This window comes from Lagopus leucura, unplaced genomic scaffold (assembly GCF_019238085.1).
Source record: "Lagopus leucura isolate 7727_CA_CO unplaced genomic scaffold, USGS_WTPT01 Super-Scaffold_100091, whole genome shotgun sequence".
NCBI lineage: Eukaryota > Metazoa > Chordata > Aves > Galliformes > Phasianidae > Lagopus > Lagopus leucura.
In genome coordinates, this window is record NW_024962320.1 from 119,947 (window position 1) to 141,593 (window position 21,647).

At 55.4% G+C, this 21,647-nt stretch overlaps 3 protein-coding genes across 4 annotated transcripts; 2 read left to right on the top strand and 1 right to left on the bottom strand.

Moving 5' to 3' along the window:
- The first annotated feature begins 6,149 nt into the window (after positions 1-6,149).
- DUS3L (dihydrouridine synthase 3 like) lies at positions 6,150-13,872 on the top strand. Of its 2 annotated transcripts, none has more exons than XM_042887553.1 (13): positions 6,150-6,210; positions 7,358-7,691; positions 8,118-8,705; positions 9,309-9,350; positions 9,447-9,599; positions 9,681-9,797; positions 10,101-10,166; positions 10,250-10,360; positions 10,962-11,058; positions 11,504-11,579; positions 11,872-12,060; positions 12,155-12,283; positions 13,694-13,872. In XM_042887553.1, the coding sequence occupies exons 1-13, from the start codon at positions 6,176-6,178 to the stop codon at positions 13,764-13,766; spliced, it is 2,010 nt and encodes a 669-aa protein (XP_042743487.1). In that variant the 5' UTR covers positions 6,150-6,175; the 3' UTR covers positions 13,767-13,872. The 2 variants fall into 2 exon arrangements, with proteins under 2 accessions (XP_042743487.1, XP_042743488.1); XM_042887554.1 differs by having other exon boundaries at positions 12,136-12,283; positions 13,694-13,778.
- An 83-nt stretch (positions 13,873-13,955) lies between these two features.
- PRR22 (proline rich 22) lies at positions 13,956-16,638 on the top strand. The gene is made up of 3 exons (XM_042887555.1): positions 13,956-15,483; positions 15,597-15,701; positions 15,782-16,638. The coding sequence occupies exons 1-3, from the start codon at positions 15,393-15,395 to the stop codon at positions 16,588-16,590; spliced, it is 1,005 nt and encodes a 334-aa protein (XP_042743489.1). The 5' UTR covers positions 13,956-15,392; the 3' UTR covers positions 16,591-16,638.
- Positions 16,639-17,190: 552 nt separating this feature from the next.
- On the bottom strand, positions 17,191-20,168 carry LOC122188879 (la-related protein 6-like). Its single transcript, XM_042887547.1, has 4 exons — positions 20,044-20,168; positions 19,762-19,926; positions 19,370-19,580; positions 17,191-18,516 (listed from the first exon to the last, which is right to left on the bottom strand). The coding sequence occupies exons 2-4, from the start codon at positions 19,914-19,916 to the stop codon at positions 17,599-17,601; spliced, it is 1,284 nt and encodes a 427-aa protein (XP_042743481.1). The 5' UTR covers positions 19,917-19,926; positions 20,044-20,168; the 3' UTR covers positions 17,191-17,598.
- Positions 20,169-21,647: the final 1,479 nt, after the last annotated feature.

The following is a 21,647-nucleotide window of genomic DNA, read 5'->3' on the forward strand; positions in this document are numbered from 1 at the left end:
TACCAGCAGGCTCCATCTGCCTGGCCCTGCCTCCCTTTAGGGTGGCTTTCAGGGATTTACTTAAAGCAAGGTTATATTCTTAGTGCTTTCCTAAGCTGCTTGCACGTTTGGACGTGGAACCTGTCCTCTGCTGCTCTGCTGAGCAGGGGCTGCATGGGGAAAAGCTCTTATGGATGATGAGGTATAGCCCCCTCCAACCTCTTTATGCCCCACATCACCCCACACTTTCTCCCTGGACATGAGCACTGCAGTCACACTGCAAATGGGTGCCCACTGATGGGGGGAGGGGGGGAAAAAGACCTCCTGGAGAGGGGCAAATCCAGGTCCCCCACCAACCACCCACCTTCAGGGACGCTGCAGGAACTCAGTACTTGTGAGATATCGCCCATCTGCCAAACACTGCTGTGTGCAGCCCAGGGATCTGACTGCTGATGGGACAGGGGGAGTGCACGCTCCGAGCCAGCACAGAGAGCACGTGGCTCATCGCTGGACGGGGTGGGGGTGGCAGGGAAGCAGCTCGCCAGGGTGGGAAGGGGATGTCAGAGCTCAGTGCACAACCTGCAGCCTCCCCATGCCCCACCAGTACAGCGAGTTCTGGTAGCTCTGCTCACGTTTCGGCTCTGAGAGCGCAGCCAAAACCCGTGTGCTTTCTGCTGGACTTGTCACATCCTGTGGCTTGCCAAGGTCGACGTGGAAGAAGCTGGAGGCTGCTCTCAGTGCCGCTACTCCTTCACCCTCCGACCATGCAGGCGGTGCTGCCAGCAGCTGCTCCAGCTGCAGCAGAGCCAGGAGGGGTGGTTGGATCTGGGTAAACACCCTGAAGCTCCTGTATGAGATTCATTAGGGCTGCTAGACCCAAAGCTGGCTTCCTTGCACTGCAGGAAGGAAGGGGGACATCCTTCCAGTCCAAAGGAAACAAAGCTTTCTGCAGAGAAAGCTCTTTGCTCCTTGCTTCTCTCCCCACACACCTGCATGGACCATAGGCTCTTTCTTTTCTTTTTTGCAGGAAGGCTAAGCCAGCCTTTAAATTACACCCACAGCAGCCAAGGGCATGCTCTGCACTGAGCTGCAGGCAAGCAGATGGCACGGGATGGCTGCAGTCAGTGCACAGATCGCCCTGAGAAAACACAAAGTCTAAAAGGGCACAGAAATGAAACGGTTCCCCTCCAACAGAGGGGTGCCATCTCCTGTTTAGGAGGAGGAAGAAAAAAAAACAAAACCAAACACATGGAGTATGCAGAGTCAAAAGCTGGGAGGGGCTTCGGGTAAAGTGAGGTGCACAGCCCCTCCTGGGCTGGGGGAGCACAAGCAGAGGGACAGGGCTGTGCTTCCTCACTGCTGCTCCCAGAGCAACATCTGCCCCTGAGCAGGGCATTTCCCAGGGACATTGCCAGGGGTTGAAGCACATTGGAAGCTCAGGAACATCCTCCCTGAGCAGTGAATGAGCAGAGCTCGTGCAGAGTGCTTCAGTACCCACTGCTGGGAGCAGCCACAGGCCAGGCTATTGTGATTAACAAGCTAAACAAAACCATCTGCCACCCTAAACATCAACACGTGCCGTTCCCCTCTGACTTGTACAAAACTTGCGGGGACAAACAGGAAACACAGAAGACCTCAGATTCTCCAGGAGAACTGGGGGTGGAAAGCTGCTCATAGGTTTGGAAGAGAAGACATCTCTCACCTGGGATACGGCAGACACACTGTGCCAGGAGGATGGATGGATCTGCATGGATGAGCCCAGCTTGGCCCATAGAAGCTACGGCCCTCCTGCACCAGCACTGCACCAGCACTTCCTCCACAGCTGAGCAGGGCGCAGATGAGGATCCTTCCTTGAGATGCAGAAGAACCAACCGTGCTGTGGGTGCACAAATCCAGCTCAGGAAAGCAGCAGCCACAACACCCTGAGCAAAATCCAGCTGCAAATCTGGCAGGAAGAGCACAGAGGGGTGAATGGGAACTCAGCGGGGCAGAGATTGAGCTATTATTCATCAATGACGGGAAAAGTCACCGAAATAGAAGACGTGGAAGCTTCCAGAGCTATTCGTGAAGTGGGGCCAAATTGGACTCGTAGCTTCAGCCAAAATGGGGGAAATAATTAGAAAAACATTGAAATGCATCATTTTTAGTTTTTGTTTTTAATTCCCACCCGCTAAGCCCCCCCCAGTGAAACACTTCACTTCGGAAATGATGAAACGTTGCAGTCGCAGCAGGATCTTGGAAGCCTTTGTCCCAAAAAACAGGGATTTTTATTCGGTTTGTCACTCACTGACTGAGTTAAATGTCAGGAACAAAGCTCAGCGTTGCTTTTTCAAGCAAAAAAATATATATATATGTTTTCTTTAAAAGTGTAAAAATGTTTTATCTGGTGGTAGAGGGCATTAGAAGAAGCCACTGACAGGGCTGACAGCACGCACCTCTCCTGCCCCAACCCTCACCTCCCTGACCCCACAGCAGAGCACAGAGCCCTTTGGGGGGAGCTGACCTGCACAGATAGAGGACAGAAGCGTTGCCTCCACCCAAGCCACAGAGCTGCCCCATAGCAGCCCTGGGGAGAACACGATGAGCACGGCCGTGCCAATCACATCCTGCCTCCTCCTGCCAAGCACTCAGCCCCTCGCTATTTTTGGGTTTGAGAAAAGATTTGGGATCTCCTCCAAGCTTTACCAAGGAAGGGTTGAGCGCCATAGCCAAGAGATTCCACTGTTTCCCACTGCTCGCCCATTTCCTTCCCTTCTCTCTTGGAATTCCCTGCCCATGCACCAAGCAGGCGTCGCAAACCCCAGATTCTCCATTATGGTTCATTACTGCACTTTCTCCCCCTGGAGAGCCCTTATCACAGCAGCACAACCTCCTCAACAGACCCCAAACTCCAACCTCCTTCCAGAGGATTGACAGCCCATCCCAAAACCACACGGGCCTTGCCCAAGCAACGACCTTTAACAACTCCTATCTGTGGGCCAAACGCTAAGTCAGCGCTCCGAGCAGCTCGTAAAGCAGCCGAGGGGGAACCACGACAGAACAGACTTTGCCAAATGCCATTAGGCAGCTGTCTGCCCAAAGCCTGGCTGTGCCAATCACAACCACTTGAGGAGCATACCCCATTTCCACAGCATCCCATGCAGGTCTCCTTGGGGGCATTGATCTCCCCACGTCCGCCCTTGGGAAGTGCCCAGCACTGCGAGGAGAGTGAGAGCTGGTGATTGGGAAGAAGGGGAGATGGGGGGATGAAACCAGAGAGGGGAAACGTTTAAGCTTTAATCTTGGAAACAGCTTCCTGACAGTAGATTTATGAGCAATGGGAATAGGCTCCTTTGCAGAAGGCTGGAAGCTCTACTGCACCGAGCTTTGAAAACAAGGCCGGATAAAAGAGGAGGCAATAGACATGAGGAATGGGTTTTGCCTCAACCCAAAGACGGATAGGACCCAGTGGCTCACTTCCAGCTCTGGCTGCCTGGCTCATACACAAGCAGCAAATCTCACACCTGCCTTCCGTGACATTTGCCCACGTACATGATTAACCAGCGCGGGCTGTCAGAATATTACAGTGCTGCTATGAAAGGCATCCAAACAAATGTGACCAGTCCAAACTTCTATCCCCACTCTCACCCGCTGCAGCTGCAGAGGCGACCTTTCAGGGCAGCCACAGAACCTCATTTTTCAGCTCACGCCTGGGTGTAGTAGCCAGAACCAGGGGCTCAACACATCCGACTTTTGTGCAGCAGCCCATGGAAGGTGTATTTTTGTTAATGCACGCATCTTGTTTTACTTGGACGTTGAAGGAGCTGAACTTTTTCTGACTTGGTTGCTCCTGTATATGTATCACACTTTCCTGTAATCAACCTTTCCTTTCCCTCCCCTCCCTACCTCCCCCCATGGCCTTTTGCAGTGTGCTGTTGGGTATTGGCTCTCTCCAAAGCTGCTTTAGTGCTGCTGACGGATGCTAAGCCTGGCTCTGAAAGACGGAGCACTTGCTCACCCACAGAAGCAGCCCAGCTCAGGCTTCCAAACCAGCCCTTTCCCCACCCCACCCCACTGTCAGCCTCAGCTCAACCAGGTCACAGTAAGAACCGAAGCAGCCAGCCAGCAGGAGAAGCACATCCCTGCTCTGAGCAGAGACCCTCCAGCAACCCCTACCTGCAGCCCAAGTCCCCATTGCATTGCGCATAAGCAACAGTGCTGCTGCACAGCCCACAGCACCTGCAGAGCCCCAGTGATGGAAGCTTCATGCTCCTCTCTCACCACCAGAAAGCTTGCCTAAGGCTGAGCCTCATAAACCCACCAGTGTCCTGAGAGGAGATTAGACATGAAAGCCTGACCTCAGCCAAGTACTGCAAGTCAAAAGCGCTCTGACTTCAGGCTAACTGCCCCACAAAAACATCAGTGAAATCACTTCATTAATCCCCACGGCCTCATTTCCTTCCTTCCTTCCCTCAGCCAAGCTGAAGCTTAAAATAGTATTTTAACATTCCTCATATTTCTCTCCAAAACTAATTAATATCCAATCAGCCAAAAGCTCTTCTCGCAGCAGCTTGTCTCAATCACACAACCTGCCCACCCTTGGCAAGAGCAGAAGCACCCTGCCAGGCTCCCAGCTCCTCCCAGAAGACGTTTCTGATGGAGCATCTGGAGCGAACCGCGTGAAGGCAGCAGAAAGGAGGAAAGCACCAAAATTAAAGCCCCACGTGCAACCCTACCTCCATCCCCCACATACACACACCGCCCTGCTGTGCCCATAAACACACACACACTGCAGGGATTCCCTGACACTGCAGGAGCAGCTGCTCATCACCAGCTTCTAGCAGCCCCTAACGGCAAACCGCAGGGCACCTTCCTCCTCTTTCTGTTCTATTGGTACCTGCGCTCCAGCAGAAGACTGAAAGCACATTCCAGAGGAGAGGAAAGAAAGAGGAAATGGGTCTGCCTTCATTTAGCCAGCCTTCTCAGCAGCCAGGATCAAGCATCATTTAAATAATACACTGCACAGGTGGCAGTGTAGCTGTAAGGAAGGGATGAGAACCTGAGATGGAAAGGAAACATCCTCCAGAGGTTTCACCACTCCAGGAGGCACAAAGTCCTTTACCACAAGGTATTTCTCATTTAAGTCTCACTATGCAATGCTTCTGGCACACAGACACACAGATCAGGAAGGAGGCTGCAACGAGTGCTGCAAACACATAAGAAATTCAGCAGCTACACGGGATGGAAAGGTCACAGACATGCAGCCAAAGAACTCAACACCGTGATTTATCTTGCAGCCCTAAATTCAACCTATAGACCAAACACGAGGCCTGGAATGCACTCGGGGCAGCCTCAGAAGCACCAGCTGGGAACAGCCTCCTCAGCTCAATTGCAGGAACGCGTGGCAGCACCGCAGGGCTGTGGTGCCATGGTGGATAACCCCAGTGGTGGCTCTGTCACACTCCTCCGCCCGCTGCACAGAGCACGGGCTGATTCTCCCCATCAGCACTGGGCACACAAAACATTTGTGCGTGTGTCAGCTGGCTGGGAGCTGGGCAGTGCTGCAAGGAAACTGCCAGAGCAGCTACAGCAGGCTGCTCACAGGATGGGCAGCACAGCAGCAAGGCACAGCAACGGCTCTGTGCACCGTGAGCACTCACACCCTCTGTTTGGGCTGCCTGGCATAGGAAAACAAAGAAGCAACAAAGGCCCACAGCCACTCCATCCAAGCACCCCACGGCTCTGCAGAGCCTCAGCTGTTCTACCAACAGGCAGAACCCACGGCCAGGAGCTCCTCTCACAGCAGGGCCCCACAGGACGCGATGAGGCCACAGGAGCACCTCCCAACCCCGGCCACCTCCAGCCCGGCTCCGAGCAGCTCTGCTGCCTCAGCCCGGGCCGCCACGGAGCCGGGGGAAGGGCGAGGGCTTAAAGGCTACAGGCCGGGTTCCCTAATCCAGGGCTGGGGCGGCCCTTCTCGTTATAGAGGGCAGAGCTGAGAGGTCTCGCCGACTTTCGCAGCCCCCAGCAACGCCGCAACCCCTCACAGAACCTAACCGAGCGCCTCAATACAGCCGTGCGTAAAACCCCCAGCCATCCCCGCCCGCACCACCCGCCGCTCTGCCGCTACCCGCCTTCCGCCCGCCCTTTTATAGCCGCCCAGCACGCGCCTCCCGCCCCCGTCGCGTGAGTGACGTCATCGCCGCGTGCGGCAGCAATGGCGGCGGCGGGAGTGGCGCCGGTCCGGGAGCGGTGAGTGCCGGCTTCGAGGCCAAGCGTGAGCTCCTGTCCACTCCGTGAGACATCGGCCATCGCACGGAGCAATCCCTGCAGCGGCTGAGGGGCCGGCATGGTCCCGGGGTGCGGCTGGGGGAGCTGCCGATGCTCGCTGAGGGGCTGCGGCCTGCAGGAGGGCAGTGGGGATAACAGGGCCTCATCCTGGGGTACTGCGGGGTGGGGATTGGGATTGGGAAGGGGATGGGAGTGAGGTTGGGGAAGGGGGTGGGGATGTAGACGGAGTTTTGGGCTGAAGGAATCCCAGGTGTTTGTACAGAGTGCAGAGCAGCCCTGCAGGGAAGGACCTGGGGGTCCTGAGGGGTGAAACGCTGAACATGAGCCAGCAGTGTGTGATTGCAGCTTGGAAAGCAAATGGGATCCTGGGCTCCATCAGCAGAGGGGTGGCAGCAGGGACAGGGAGGCGATCGTCCCCCTCTGCTCTTGTGAGGCCCCATCTGCAGCACTGCGTCCAGGTCTGGAGCCCCCAGCACAAGAAAGACAAAGAGCTGTTGGAGAGGGTCTGGAGGAGGACATAAAGATGACCAGGGGGCTGCAGCACCTCCCTATGAAGACAGGCTGAGGGAGCTGGGCTCGTTCAGCATGGAGAAAAGAAGGCTGGGGGTGACCTCATTGCAGCCTGCAGTACCTAAAGGGAGCCTGCAGACAGGAGGGGAGTCAACTCTTGGAAAGGGGAGATAACAGCAGGACAAGGGGAAATGGTTTGAAGTTGAAAGAAGGAAGATTTAGGTTGAATGTCATTTGAATGTCAGGGGAAGTTCTTTCCTATGAGAGTGGTGAGGTGCTGGAACAGCTGCCCATAGAGGCTGTGATGCCCCGTCCATCCCTGGAGGTGTTCAAGGCCAGGATGGATGGGGCCCTGGGCAGCCTGGGCTGGTATGAAATGTGGAGGTTGGTGGCTCTGCATGTGGCAGGGGGTTGGAGATTCACGACCCTTGGGGTCCCTTCCAACCCCTGCCGTTCTGTGTGATATGGAGTTAGGGATAGGAATGGGACTGGGAGCAGGGATGAGGTCAAGGATGGGGATGAGGATGGAGGTGGGGGCTCTTCACAGCCCTGTGCTGCTGGCAGTGCAGTTCTTCACAGCTTCATGGTTGTTCTGCAGGTTTGTCACCTCCAAAGAGCAGTTCCATGCCTACCTGAGGGCCAACGGAGAGCTTGGTGGCCAAGAAGGTGACAGGGAGGAGGAGAAGGAGGCCAGCAGCGAGCAGAACGAGCCCCCTGCCAAGCGGGGGAGGTTGGATGTGCAGGGCCAGGATGGAGAAAGCCCAGGGGAGCCCAAGGACGGGGAGAAGGAGTCCAGGGATGGGGAGAAGGAGCCTGAAGATGGAGAGAAGGAGTCTGTGGAGCGCAAACGAGCCCGAGGGCAGAACAAGAGCAGACCCTGCATGAAGCCCAACCACTATGAGAAGAGCCGGTTATGTCCATCAGTCACACAGGTGTGACGTGGGGTGTGATGCCTTGCTTTGCTCTCGGTGGGTTTCTTTATTTTTTAGCTAGGGAAGCACATCCCAGAGTGACTAAAGACAAAGATCCTCCTTCTGGGAGCTGAGGGCACAGGGAGGGCTGTGCTGGCAGAACTGCCTCTGTTGGCTGCTTAGGGAGCATGTAGTAGGGTGAGGCTGACCAGGGCAAGGAAAGCATCAGCTTTCCTGAGTCCACAGGGCTAAAACAGCCCCTCAGGTGTTCAGTGCCCCCCAGCACTGGCACTTGGCTTCATGCTTCGTGGCATGGCCAACGTCATTTAGGGAGTGATGGGTGCTCGGTGTGGTTTTTTCCCCTCTTCAGGCTCACCTCGGTTGTACAGATATGCCCACAACTGGAAGCAGAGGGCAGAGCTTTAATCTCTCCTTTCTCCTTTGAAGGGCTGTGCAGACAAATGCTACTTTGGCCCACGGTGCCGCTTCCTTCACGATGTCGGCGAGTACATGGCAGCAAAACCAGCCGACCTGGGGCCCAGCTGTGTGCTCTTTGAAACCTTTGGCAAGTGTCCTTATGGCATCACTTGTCGCTTTGCCAAGGCCCACCTCGGGGATGGATACCAGAACGTGGTCAACACGGAGCTGGCCAAGCAATGGGAGGGGAAATTGCTGGTGAGGAACAACCTCTCCAAGGACCTCCAGCACCAGCTGCGCAAGAAGAAATTCACCTTTAAGAAAGCTGATGAGTATCTCTGCAGCCTGGCCAAGCCCCACCACGAGGACAGGAAAGGAGGCAAAGCCCCGGGGTGCTCTGCAGAGGCTGAGGAGGAGGAGGTGTCCAACTGCACGATGCCTGAGGATGGCCTGGGAGACCCCTCACAATGTCCTGTGCTACCTGAGGGAGGAGACTCCAAACCAGCTCCTGTGCAGAGTCCCCAGCCCACAGAAAGCAGGAGGGGGTGCCCCACCAAAACAGCAGGTCCAGTGACAGATGAAGACATTGTAAAGCTGAGGTCATGTGAGAAGAAGAAGGTGAGCAGTGAGAATTTGGTCAAGGGCTGCTGCCTCTGTCCCTGGGGAAGACAGAAGAGACCTCTTAGCTGGGTGACAGGCAGGGAGGGGGCTGAGCTGCATGAGGACCACGTTACTGTCATGAGAGGGGAAGGATGCAGGCGGGTGAGCTGTTGGAAGCCAGTGGTGTTATTGAAGGAGTGGGAGCTAAGAGGAGCTTCAGCCTTTTGCACGTGAGGGAAATTAGGAGCTGAGCTGTCAGTGCGGGTAGAAATGATCTGCAAGGAGAAACGAGGCTGGGGCTGGTCGATATCCTGTACTGTGCAGTGCTCTCCTGAGGGGAGGCTGAGCACTGCCTCCTCCTGACCTCTTTAGCCAGTCTTACATCCTGCTACATCTTTAACTGAGTTTTCTCCAAGCTGAGCAGTGAAAACAGATGGAGCAATTAAATGATACAGTGTCAGGGAGCTGTTGAGGTTCTTAAACAAATAACAGTGATTTCCTGGGTTTCCCACTGAGTTTTCTCAAGACAGGTGGTAAAGTGGCTAACTGGGATCTCCTCGTGTTTTACCGCTGCCGGTTCAGCTCTGCTAACATGCTCCTCCATCCCTGGTTGTTTTCCAGTTGGAAATCCAAGGCAAGCTCTACTTGGCCCCACTGACCACGGTAAGTAGGCAGTTCTGTCCTTTGGTCAGAATTTGCCATTGCCACGTTTGGAACAGAGCTCATCTCCCCACAAACGATCTGTCTGCTGTCTTTCAGTGTGGTAACCTCCCTTTCAGAAGGATCTGCAAACGCTTTGGGGCAGATGTCACCTGTGGAGAGATGGCTGTGTGCACAAACCTGCTTCAGGGCCAGTCCTCCGAGTGGGCTCTCCTCAAACGACACCACACCGAGGATATTTTTGGGGTGCAGGTGAGTGCAGCCAAATTAAACTCACTTCTGAGGCAAAAAAAGCTGCTGCTTGAGCTCATGCAAACTGTCGCCCTTTGGTAGCTGGAGGGAGCATTTCCAGACACGATGACCAAATGTGCAGAGCTCCTGAACCAAACGATTGATGTGGACTTTGTAGACATCAATGTTGGCTGTCCTATCGACCTGGTCTACAAGAAGGTAAGGAGATGTTTGCAGCATGCCTTGTTTCTGTGCATAGATGTTCGTCGTTTGCATCGTTTCCTGCTCCCTGATCTGCCCCTGTCAGTTTGATCCAGAGTTACCAGGTCGTTTATGGACACTAGACTTCAACAGCAGGCTGAAGTGGGGAGGGAAAAAGGAGAAAGGGAATGTTTTAACACAAAAAAACCACACCAAGTCTGGGAAGTCGTGGAGTTTTAGCTGCTTTTCTGTGAATAGAGGGCTGCTCTTTTCTATGCAAGGGAGCAGAAAGTCTTGATTGTGCCACCTTTCTTTCCCCAGGGTGGAGGCTGTGCTCTGATGACTCGATCTAACAAATTTGAGCAGATTGTCCGAGGGATGAACTCGGTGAGTCCAACCACGGGCTGACAGCAGGAGAGCAGCAGGTGGAGCTGAGCTGCTTCTCCAGCCTCACTCTGCCCTTCCTGCAGGTGCTGGACGTCCCACTGACTGTGAAGATACGGACAGGGGTGCAAGAAAAGATGAACGTGGCCCATAAAATAATCCCCAAGATCCGGGAGTGGGGAGCATCCATGGTCACGGTACTGGGATACTTGCAATGGTGCTGGGGCTTGAAATGGTTGGCTGCTGTCCAGGGAGCTCTGCTTGCATGTCAGCCCAGTGTGACCCTCACCCCCTGCCCAGAGCTGAGTAGCTCTTTCAAACACCTCTGGCTATCTGTGTGCTATCTTCTGGTGCTTGCTCCTAAAAAGAGAGACAAATTGTGATGCTTTTATATTTAGAACATTGTCCTCGCTGCTCCTGAAGCTTGTATCCGTTACAAAAGGAGGTGGCCTTGGAACAGAGGCTTCATTCAGATGGGCTTCATTATATCAGGGCTGGCTAATCATTTGCATGGGGATGAGTAGTTCCTGCCCACAGTGAATATTCCCTTTCACTGCCTGCAGTCACTTCCTGCTCTGCCTTGCAAATAGCCCAAACGTTACTCAGAAAAGCATCCAGCATTTCTCAGCATTGCAAACCACCTCTGCAGCCTGCTTTGTTAGCAGCTGGGCACCCATTAGGATCCTTTACCCCAGCCTGGTGGCGTTGCCTTGTCAAAGCACACTCCTGCAGTGCTCCTGTGCTGTTCTGCCTCCTTTCTGGTGCTCAGTGAGGTCTCACTGTGACTTCTTTCTGCAGCTGCACGGCCGGTCCAGGGAGCAGAGGTACACAAGAGTTGCTGACTGGGACTACATAGCAGAATGTGCTAAAATAGCAAGCCCCATGCCTCTTTTTGGTAGGTGTTTCGGGATGCGGTTTGAAAAACGTTAAAAAGAGTGGGGGAAAATACAGCTCCAAAATACATCCAGTCTGGGGGAAAGCTTGGATTATCCCTGGCCCTTCTCCACAAAGTCTGGTGCAGCTCAGTTCTGCCTGCTTGCTCGAGGCCTGGCGTGGAGCAGAGCAGGACGGAGGGCAGCACGCAGAGCACCTTGGTTGCAGCAGGTGCTTTCTGTTGGTAGGCAGCACAGCACAGAGAATCCCAGCTAAACCTTCAGGGTAGGAGTTGAGAGAAGGAGAGAGAGGAGAAGGCTATGGGAACGTTAATCAGAAACATTCCTGAGGATCTCTAGATATGACCCTGTGTCCTTCTTGAATTTTATCCCATGCCTGGATTAGCTCATTCTGACTTGCCCTGCTGCATCACTTTGACCTCTGGCTTCTCCCTCCCTTCTGCACAGGAAACGGTGATATTTTGTCTTACGAAGATGCTGATCAAGCCATGCAGACCGGCGTCTCAGGAATTATGATTGCAAGGCAAGTGGCTGCATTTCCCCCTTTGCTTCTGAGCCTATTGGTGCAGGGGAAAAAAGTAGGAAAAAAGGGGAAAAAAATAACAGAAATACCTAAACCAACTCTAAATATGAGAAGAGCTTCCTCTGAATGAAATCACTCTTTGAAACTTGGGACAGTGTGTGTCTGTGAGAGCTTACAGTGGCTGAAAGCTTCTCCAGCAGCGCTGGGCTGGCAGATGAGAGCTGGAAACCATTTTAGTCCTCTCTGAAGCATCAGTCGCAGGAGTGGTGATGCACGTTTTATTGGGCTGCAGGGGAGCACTCATCAAACCGTGGCTTTTCACTGAAATCAAGGAGCAGAGACACTGGGACATCTCCTCCAGTGAGAGATTTGATATCCTCAAAGACTTCACCAACTACGGCCTGGAGCACTGGGGGTCAGATATGCAGGGTGTGGAGAAGACCAGGAAGTTTCTGCTGGAATGGCTCTCGTTCCTGTGCAGGTAATTGTGCCCGGGTTGGAGGACTGTCCCCACAACAGGCCCACCTCCTTGAGCAGCAGCACGCAGTGCCCATAGTGTTTGTGTTTTGCTGCAGGTATATTCCAGTCGGGTTATTGGAGCGCCTGCCTCAGAAGATCAACGAGCGGCCGCCTTACTACATAGGGAGAGACTATCTGGAGACACTGATGGCAAGCCAAAACGTGGATGATTGGATTAAAATCAGGTAACAAAGCACAGGGTCAGGCAGTTTTTCACTTGGAGGTTTGAACCCAGCTTGGAGTCGCCACAGAAGGGCTCTCATTCCCTCCCTCTGCCTCAGGAGGTCGTGCACAGCCATGCAGACCTCGGCTGGCTGACCTCTCTCATGACACACTGCTCATCCTGGGACAGGCAGGAACTGAGAGGAGGCAGCGCAGCGATGGGGCGCTGGGGCTGTCAGCACTTTGCACACAGCTCTGCTCAGCCCAGCAGCAGGGCAGCTTCCCCAGCTGGAGGGAACCGAGTGCGACCCCCCCGTTCCTCAGCATCTGATTCTGAGCTTGTGCAACAAAACGCAGACACAACTGCTTCTCCCCACTCCTACAAGCCTACAGGCAATGGCTGGGAAGCGGCTTCACTTCCAAGGCAGCTAAAATGAGAACTGGTGCAGCACAGCCAGCTGCTGTTCCTTGTGTCATGGAAACGGAGATTAACAAAAATAGAGCACAGCCACGAGCTTCTCTGCTTTTTGCTAATCCTCATCCACGTAGTGCTGGGAACGGCTGCCTGAAAGCAAGTTATGAGCACATCAAGTTTTGATTGGGATTTTTAATTGCTGGTTTTTCGAGCAGAACCTGCCCACGTGGGGCTGTGCAAAGCTCTGTGACCACTGCTCTTTGCAGCACCTTCTAAGAGAGATTCGTAGCCATAAAAATTCAATTTCCAGTCCAATTGGGTTTATTCATTAAAGCTTATTGTAAGGAGATGTGAAGCAGCTGAGGGGGCTCCCAGGCATGCTCTGCTCTGCTCTGCTTTCACCATCACAGCTTCTCATTACGCAGCAATGTGCCCTGCTGGGATACTCTGCTGACATGTCTTATGGAAAGTTTTAGTGGTGCTGTATTGAACCAGCATCCAGGAAATACACGAAGCCTCCTGGACTGTAAAGAAAATTACTCTGTGCTGGAAATCCAGTGTGGGTTCCCAAGTGTGAAATAGTTGAAGTCTTAAGTGAGGATCAGTCGCAATAGCACTGGCTTACGTCATTTTAGGATCCAGCCTTAATACTCTTTGGCACTAATGGGGGTTTGGCTCTGCACAAACACAGCAAGAGGTTGGGAGGAGCTCTCAGAGGCTTGTGCTGATTTTAGGCATGCGGGTGCCAGCAGTGAAGCTGGTATTCAGGTCACCAAACTTAGAATCCCATTTTGGCATTGACCCTCAGTGACTTCCCAGCAGTGAGGGCTGTGCCAAGAGCCAGAGTCTGTGCTCCCATTGCTGTGGTTCAGGGCTCAAGCTCAGCTCTAGAGCCAGTTGGGTGCCATGTGGGAAGGTGAAAGCTTTGGGTCCATCTGAGCAGAGCCCCGGTGCCGTGCAGCAGGTGGGGGTGGCAGTGGCTCCGTACTGAACACAAACCTCTTCTGTTTCCCTTCAGCGAGCTGCTCCTGGGACCTGTACCCACCAACTTCACCTTCCTGCCCAAGCACAAGGCCAATTCCTACAGATAGGAGCAGTGCAGCCCTTTCCTGCAGCATCGAGTGCAGGGGAGGCAGCAGGATGGTGCGCGTTGCTCAGCTGCACGCAGAAGCAAAATAAACTTCTATGTTTTTAGAAGCGTGGTTGCTTTCTTACCTTGAGCATCGTTACCTGTCACAACCACCGCTCAACCCTGCTGTTCCCATTGTGGCACTCTGTTCCTATGGGGATAGCCTGGGTTAGGGGCAAATCCTGCCTGTGGGAAGGTGAGGTGTATGGACCCAATCCCTGGGGGTCCTGGAGAGCGCAGCCACCCTCACCCTCCCACCATCTGATGTTGTACAGAATCCTGTCCCTTTTGGGGAGCTGACACGGGCTGCTGTCATCTGCTGGATGTCACACGGCCCCTTCAAGGGCTGTGCTGGAATGGGGGATGCAAAGCAGCTGTTTTTCCATCACGAGCTCTGCTTAAAGAGAAGGGTGAATGAAAGCAGGCCTGGTGACAGCACAGTGACCTTCCATTGGCTGCCTCGAGGGCTTTTTCTGTGCCCGTGTCACTCGAGCACAGCAGTGAAGGCTGCTGAGCACAGTCACAGATGCAGCTGCTCTGTATCTCAAAGACTCCACGAGTGCAGCCACGAGGCAGACAGCTCACATCCCTGACTCAGCTCAGCTGAATCAGCTTCATCCCCTCCAAAATATTCCATTGGGTACAAAAGGGGTTTGCAACCACAGCAGCTGAGGTTGGGTAGAGCCACACCGCAGCAGCGGGCGTTCCTTCCCTGCTCAAAGAGCAGCTGCTGTCTGAATGAGCTCCTCCAGCAGCACAGGGGCTTTTGGTGCAGCTGAGCAATGCTCACATGTTCACACGCTGCCTGCCATCATTCCACCACCAAGGAGTCCAGGCAGGGCTGAGCTGGGGTTTGCAGCACTCAGACCCTGCTGCCTGTGGTTCCACCTGCAGAGCAGGGTGCAGAAGGGGATCTCCAAAAATTGCTGTTCAAAGCTGTGCAAGTTTCAGCCCAGGCTTGCTTGTGAGGTGCCTTGATCTGGGAGCAGATGTATTTTAGGGCAGTGGGTTCAAGGGCAGGGAGAAAAGGAGAGGATGGATGGCCCACGGTGCAGCCCCCCAGACAGTTTGCCAAGGCAGAACGATGCTGCGATGCTGAGGGTTGCGCCAAAAGTCACTGCAGTAAATCATGAAGTCAGTGACAGCAGTCGGGCATCCAGAGCCAGAGCCTCATTGTGCCAGGCAGAGAGCATCTCCAAACACAACAGAACCCCCAAACGGGGCTCCACGTCCACCCCTAAACACACACAGCCCTACGGGGTTCCACTTTCATCCTTATGGGGCTCCACATCCAGCCCTGAGCACCCACATCCCTGCGCTGGCCGCATGGGATGCCCCAGCGCTGACAGCCCACAGCCACAAAACGGCCCCTGGGCTGCAATAGGACCAACGAGCCCTGCCGCATCGCCACCTCATAAAGACCCACAGCTGTGGGGTCACAGCAGCCCCCGTTAACCCTTCCTCTCCCTTTAAGACGAGATGAGGAGGGGGCGGTGGGCGGGGATAGAACGCTGGGACCCCTGGCAATTCCCGTTGGGAGACCCCAAACGCAGCAGAGTCGGTTGGACCCGCTAGCGGACAGCAGCGCATGGAGTTGGCTGCCGCCTTGCGCTCCTCTCGTGGCCCCCAGGGCCCCCCGGCTCCGCCGCTCATCCTTCCTGAGCTCTTCAGCTTCGTAGGTGAGGACCAACCCCGGTCTCTCCACGCGCCCCGCTCCCTTCCCGGCCCGCCCACCCCGGGCTCCTCCCGTCGGTTTGGGAGGGGACTGATGGCGTTTTCTCACCTCTTCCAGGCTCAGCCAAACCCTGCCAGCCTCCTGCGATGGAGCAGCCCCTCCTCGCACCTCCGGCTATAGGGACTCTGATGGCACCCGGCGCGCCCCGCGGCCCCCCGCCAGGTTAGACATCCCCCATCCGCCATGTGAGCTCTCGGGGGGTCCCGAGGAGCCCCCTCCCCAACTCCCCTTCTCCCCTGCAGGGCTGTGGATGGCTCCGTGCGGCTGCTACTTCGACCCCCGCGTCTTTCACTTTGAGTGGGCGACCACCACCGCGCCGCCACCGGCCAACCCCCTGGGCTCCGCTTCGTTGCCCAACGTCGCCCCCGGGGCTCCGCAGAGCTGGGTGACCCCCCCAGCCCCACCGCAGCCGTTTGTGCCCTACAAACAGCAGGGTGGCGCCGTGACCCCGCTGCCGTCGGTCCCTGACTTCCAGCAGCTGGAGGGGCAGATCCAGCAGCTGAGGATCTCAGAGGCACCTCCGAGTGGCAGCCCTGCTGTGCCCTCTGATGGCATCGTCCCACTCGATAGTGACACCCCGATGGGCACCTCCACCACCCCCGACCCCCAGGAGATGGGGGCCAACCTGGAGAGCTTAGACATCGAGCTGCCCGACGAGGTGCTGCTGGAGGAGGCCGTGAGGCTCTTCAACTGCTCCCCTGAGATGGAGGTGGTCAACGAAGACAACCCCAGCAGCGTCCCTATGCTCGAAGACCTCGGGGATCTCGCTGACCTCGATGATATCATCTCCAGTCACAACATGAGCTCGCTCTTACTGCCCGAAGAGATGCTCTCCTCTGACTACAGCATCCCCGAAGCCTCCAGCATAATGCTGAGCGTGGAGCAGCTCGACAGCGTCCAGATGAGCACCCAGGAGATGCAGCAGGATCTGACACCACCAGCTCTACTGCTGTCACCACCGCAGGGCGATGAGTTGCAGCCCAAAGCCAAGCTGGAAAAGAGGGGGAAAAAGCGACGAAACAGCTTCTTGCTGAGAAAGGGCCGCAAATAGAGAGCCTCCACCTGCAGCAGTGGGTGGGAGAGCAGGGTTAGAGGCCTTGTAATGGGATTGGGAGGGGGGAGGGAGAAGGGTGATGTTATACAACTTTTTTCTTGTTATCTATTAAAGATTGTTTGTTCAGAACATCTCCATGTCTTGGTGGGGGCTGGAACAGACCTTGGGTGGGGGGTGCCGGGCGCAAGGCTTAGGCAGACACATTGCCTACACACCGCACCCCCAGCCCTGCAGTGAAACCCAGGCCAAGGGCAGAGGGAGTTCGCAGTGCCTTCAAGGCACGGGCACAAGGAGCCCCAAGGGAGGGGGGGGGGGAACAGACGGGACACAGGGTCCTCCAAGGGGGGGGGGACACACGGGGGGGGACACACAGACATGACAACAGGGTCTGAGTAGTGAAGCCCTTATTTACACCTATCTTAAGGGCCCACTCCAGAGCCTGGCTTGCCCTCCCTGCTGCAGCAAAATAACCCCAAATAACCCAGAGGGGAGTAAGGGAGGAAGCTGCTGGTGGGACAGTACCCCCACTCCCCTCATCTGCCCAGCATAAAGCCATAATACTAGAGGAGAAATAACGTCACTCTCACAGCCAGAAAGTGCCTGGAAATGTCACCTGTCTTTATTGAGCATTCCACATCTGAGCTCCTCAACTTCATACCAGTGCAGCCAACACAGCACCTTCAGGCCATGGTGCCACCATTCCGCCACGCTCAAGCTCTGGGTTTCCCCATCAGCAGCCCCAGGGCGTGGGGGAGCGATGGGGCAGAACCAGTGACCATCACCTGAGCACAGACCCCAATATGGGCAGTGAGGATGGCTCAGGCATTGGGAAAAGCTTCAGGTGCCACCCTTCCCTGAGCATCCTCACTCCAAAACAGAACCACACGCGGCGGCGGTGCCTCTATGGGCCACAAAGAGATGTTCTGCTCAAGAAAAAAAAAGAAAAAGAAAATAAAAAATAATTAAAAAATAATAATAATCCCATAACCCAAACGTAAAGGAGCCTTAGTGCTCAAGGACAAATTTCCCTCTCCCAATGCTGTTGTAGAAGCCTTTGGTGCCATCAGGCCCGTGGGGCAGGCGCAGCACGCAGGATTTGGGCTTCACAGCCAGGGGGGCTCTGGGGGGGGAGGTGGCATCCACAGAGGGGCTGCGGGCAGTGCTGCTGTGCCATGGGGCCCACGTGCTCCCCCAGCCCAAATCGGGGCTCTTGGGGGTGGCACTGAGGCTGAAACCCAGCTCTGCAGTGAGTGGAGGGAAGGCCATGCTGGCCAGGAGCGACCCAGAGAAGGTGCTGCTGAAGGAGCTGGGCTGGAAGCTGTGGCCATGGGGCCAAGCGTGTGCTGAGAGGAGCTGCGGTGAGGCCACATCCGACTCCGAGGAGCTGCAGAACAGCGAATCCCCAACAGCGCAGGGAAAGGCTTCGGCTCGCGCCTCCACCAGCTCCTCCTGCTCAGCCCCGCTCCTCTTCTTGGATCCCTTCCCCGAGAGCCTCACCACACAGATGCCACGGGAGCAGGGCTGGCCCAGCTCCTCGCAGGCCCTGCGCGCGCTCTCCAGGCTCTCGTACTCCACCAGCGCACAGCAGTGGCTCAGCAGCTCAGGGAAACGCGCTGCGTATTTCCTCATGTCCGATGGCAGCTTACGGCCCGGCCGGAGGATTCGGATGGAGGCGATGGCTCCAAAGGGGCTGAACATCTGCGTGATGGTTTCGATGAAGTTCCTCTGCAGCGGCGGAGGCGTGCCCGGCTCTGGGGGCAGCGGGTCCCAGGCCAGCAGGAGTTTGGTGGGAGGGACGTTGAGGATGGAGTCAGGGATGGGGATGCGACGCCGCACTTTGGTGCCCTCCTGGTTGACTTCCAGCAGCTCGGAGAAGCGCAGGGCGTAGAGCGTGAGGCGCCAGTCTCGGGTGAGGTACTTCACCTATGGGGAGAGGGACACTGAGCCCCTGCCCAGAGCCATGGTGCAGGCACAGCCTCACCTCAAGGCAGTCATGGGATCATTGAGTCGGAAGGGACCTTTGAAGACCGTCTGGTGCAACTCGTTGCAGTGAGCCAACTTGGGCAAGGCTCCCATCCCTCCTTAGGGCCCTCCAGCTCCATCAGGTGCTCAGAGCATTGTTGCCTCACCTCGGTGGTCTCCAAGGGATGCAGCGCCCACCACCTCACTGGTCTTCCATCCTGGGGATCAGTTTTGTGACCCTCCTCTGGATGCTCCAACAGCAGCACAGTGTTCACCTGAACTCCATCAGGGTCTGCAGGAGAAAGCCCCTAAAGACCATGGAGATGACCATTGGATGGCACAGAGCTGCGTGGTGCTGTGACACCCCTGAGGGATGAGATGGCATCCAGAGAGACCTGGACAGGCTGAGCAGTGGGGCCAGGGAAACCACATGAGAGACAACAAAGCTAAGTGCAAGGTTTTCAACCCCTCCCCCCCACTGTTAGGGCAAGGTGGGGGACAAAAGGATGGAGCTGTTGGGATGCATCCAGAGGAGGGTCACAAAAACAATCCAAGGGCTGGAAGAGCAGAGAGGTGGGTGGGTGTCCTATCCCTAGATATATTCAAGATCAGAGGATGGGGCTCTGAGCACCTGGCAGAGCTGTGGGTGCCTCCGTTCACCATAGGAGAGTGGAACCAGGCAACCTTTAAGAGTCTCTTCCAACTCAAACCATTCTGTGACTCTGACCCACACCTCCCCACACAACCCTCCCTTCCCTGCTTCACCCACCCCATAGAAGCCCCCTTCTGCCCAGCAGGCACCAAATCCTCCCACCTTCTTGAAGGATGTCAGCAGCTTGATGCTGACAAAGCCCAACTTGTTCTTCTGGACGTGCTTCAGGAGGAAGGCATCCTTGGCCAGATTCTCATCAGAGAGGTAGAACTCCACCTGGGACACAATCCTGCGGATCAGCTGCGGGTCAGGGATGGAGTAGCTGCAGTCGAACAGTTCTGAACCCGCAGCATCACTCATACCACAGAAACTCCTGGGAGAGCAGCAGGGACGCAGGAATGAGTCGGCAGCCTTCGGATGTGCAGGGCTGCCCAGCCCCAATAGCAGTGGGGTGAGGGGAGAGATGCCACGAACCCCAGGTTGGTGTGACCTGGCTATAGGGGCTCAGAGATGGGCGCAAAGACAAGCGCTCAGCCCCACGCACAGCCACGTACCTATTGGAGCTCCTGAAGAAGCTGTCTTGGCTGAACAGGCAGCTCTGCGACGGGAGGTGCAGCCCAGGGAAGGAATTTCTTTGCACAGACAGCGGGGTGCTGCAGCTGGGCTGGGAACTGAGCCCCAGGGCCACCACGGAGCTACGCGATGCCATGATCCTTCATCTGGGACATCATGTGGGACAAGGGCTGTGCTGGGAGGCTCCAGCAGCCCCAGAGCAGAGCCCAGCTCCCAGCAGCAGCCCCAGAACAGGGATGGGAGAGCAGAGGCTGTGCCCTTACCTGTGTGGCAGCACTGGGAAGCGTGGGAAATCCTGGCACTACATCCTAGAGCTGCAGGGAGCAGAGCCCAACCCTCCCACCTCCAAACTAAGACTCCTGAAAGTAAGGGGGAAAAGAAAAAGGGAGAAAAAGCCTTATGGGCTCTCAGGCTGCTGGTTTATAAGAGCCCAGAAGGGGCCCAGTGCTGAGCCCTGCCCCAAGCCCCACCAGCTCCAGCTGGAGCAAATCAGTGGGTTAAGCAGCCCCAGCTGAGCCCTGGCTGCAGGTGCTGGGCTGGGCCAGGCTGCAGGATGTTGCTGCCAGGGGCATCTCTGCCTCAGTTTCCCTGCCTTGCACAGGGGCAGTGACATTCACATCAGGAGGCTTTGGTGGCAGGCAGCATTTCATCTCCTCGTGCTGTCAGGGTGACAGCAAAGCCCTTAATCCTGCACGCCCACATCCTGATGGGAGAAAACAAGAGTCCTAAAAAAAGAGGAAAAGCTCAGGGCAGGCACCCCCCGGGGGGGGACACTGGGGGGCAGATGGCCCATGGCCTCAGTAAGGGACAAGGGAGGAGAATGGGGATGAAATATCCTATGGCTTAAGCCCTTGGTGGGGGCTGCCCATCTTTTGCGGGGACAAAAGATGACCTTCAGCCCGTGGGGTTCAGCTGATGGCTGTGGGATGGGCTCTCGGAGAAGCCAGTGTGAATGCTCAGACTGTGCCTCACTGCCAGCCCAAACCCTGCCCTCCTGCCACGAGAGTCACGGGGAGCAGCCATGCCAAACCACCTCTGGGACGTCCCAGTCGCTGGGGTTCCCTGTGGCTGCTTCGTCTGGTGTCCACCCCCCCCCAGGAACAGATTTGCATCTCCCCCCCAGCCCTGCAAATCTGCCACCTCCTCTCAACGATTAAAGAAATGGGACCACAACAACTATGGTGCAGGCCTGAGCATTTGATATACATTTATTGCTATTCGGGTTTAGCTGGGAATTTTGTGCATGTGGACTTGAGGGGGTGATCCAGATTCATCTTTTGGTGCTGCACAGCTCCAGAGCATCTCAGCAGGAGGTGGTTGGGTCTGGTCCATAGAGCCAATGCAGCAGATGAAGTTAGCATCACACTCTGTGGGAGCAGGGGAATTTAAGACTTGGTTGCTCAGTTGTTTTTTGACCATCATCTCTTATCAGCAGGATGTGAGGGGCAATGCTGACCCAGGGAGTAATCACTGTCATTATTTACACATAAATCCAGCCTTCTCATTCGTCTCTTCCTACTGTGATAGGAGACATTAACAGACAGACACCACTCTGACAGACACCAGCACGGAACAGTAAGAGGGAAAGATGTACACTGTACACGCTTTCTTTTTACTTTCCATTTCTTTTAAAGTGTCATAGCTACCTTAGTACCACACTCTGAATGAGTAAATATTATATTTGGATAGAATATACTCTGATATGCAAATGTACACGAGGCCCCTGGAAAAGCTCACATCAAACATACCATATAAAACATCATTAGAAATAATTATAATAAAAGCTATTTATGACACAGCCTTTATTCACAGAAAGATTTGCCTCGGGGTTTGCTTTTTGCAGTTGGCTTGACAACAGACCCCCCAC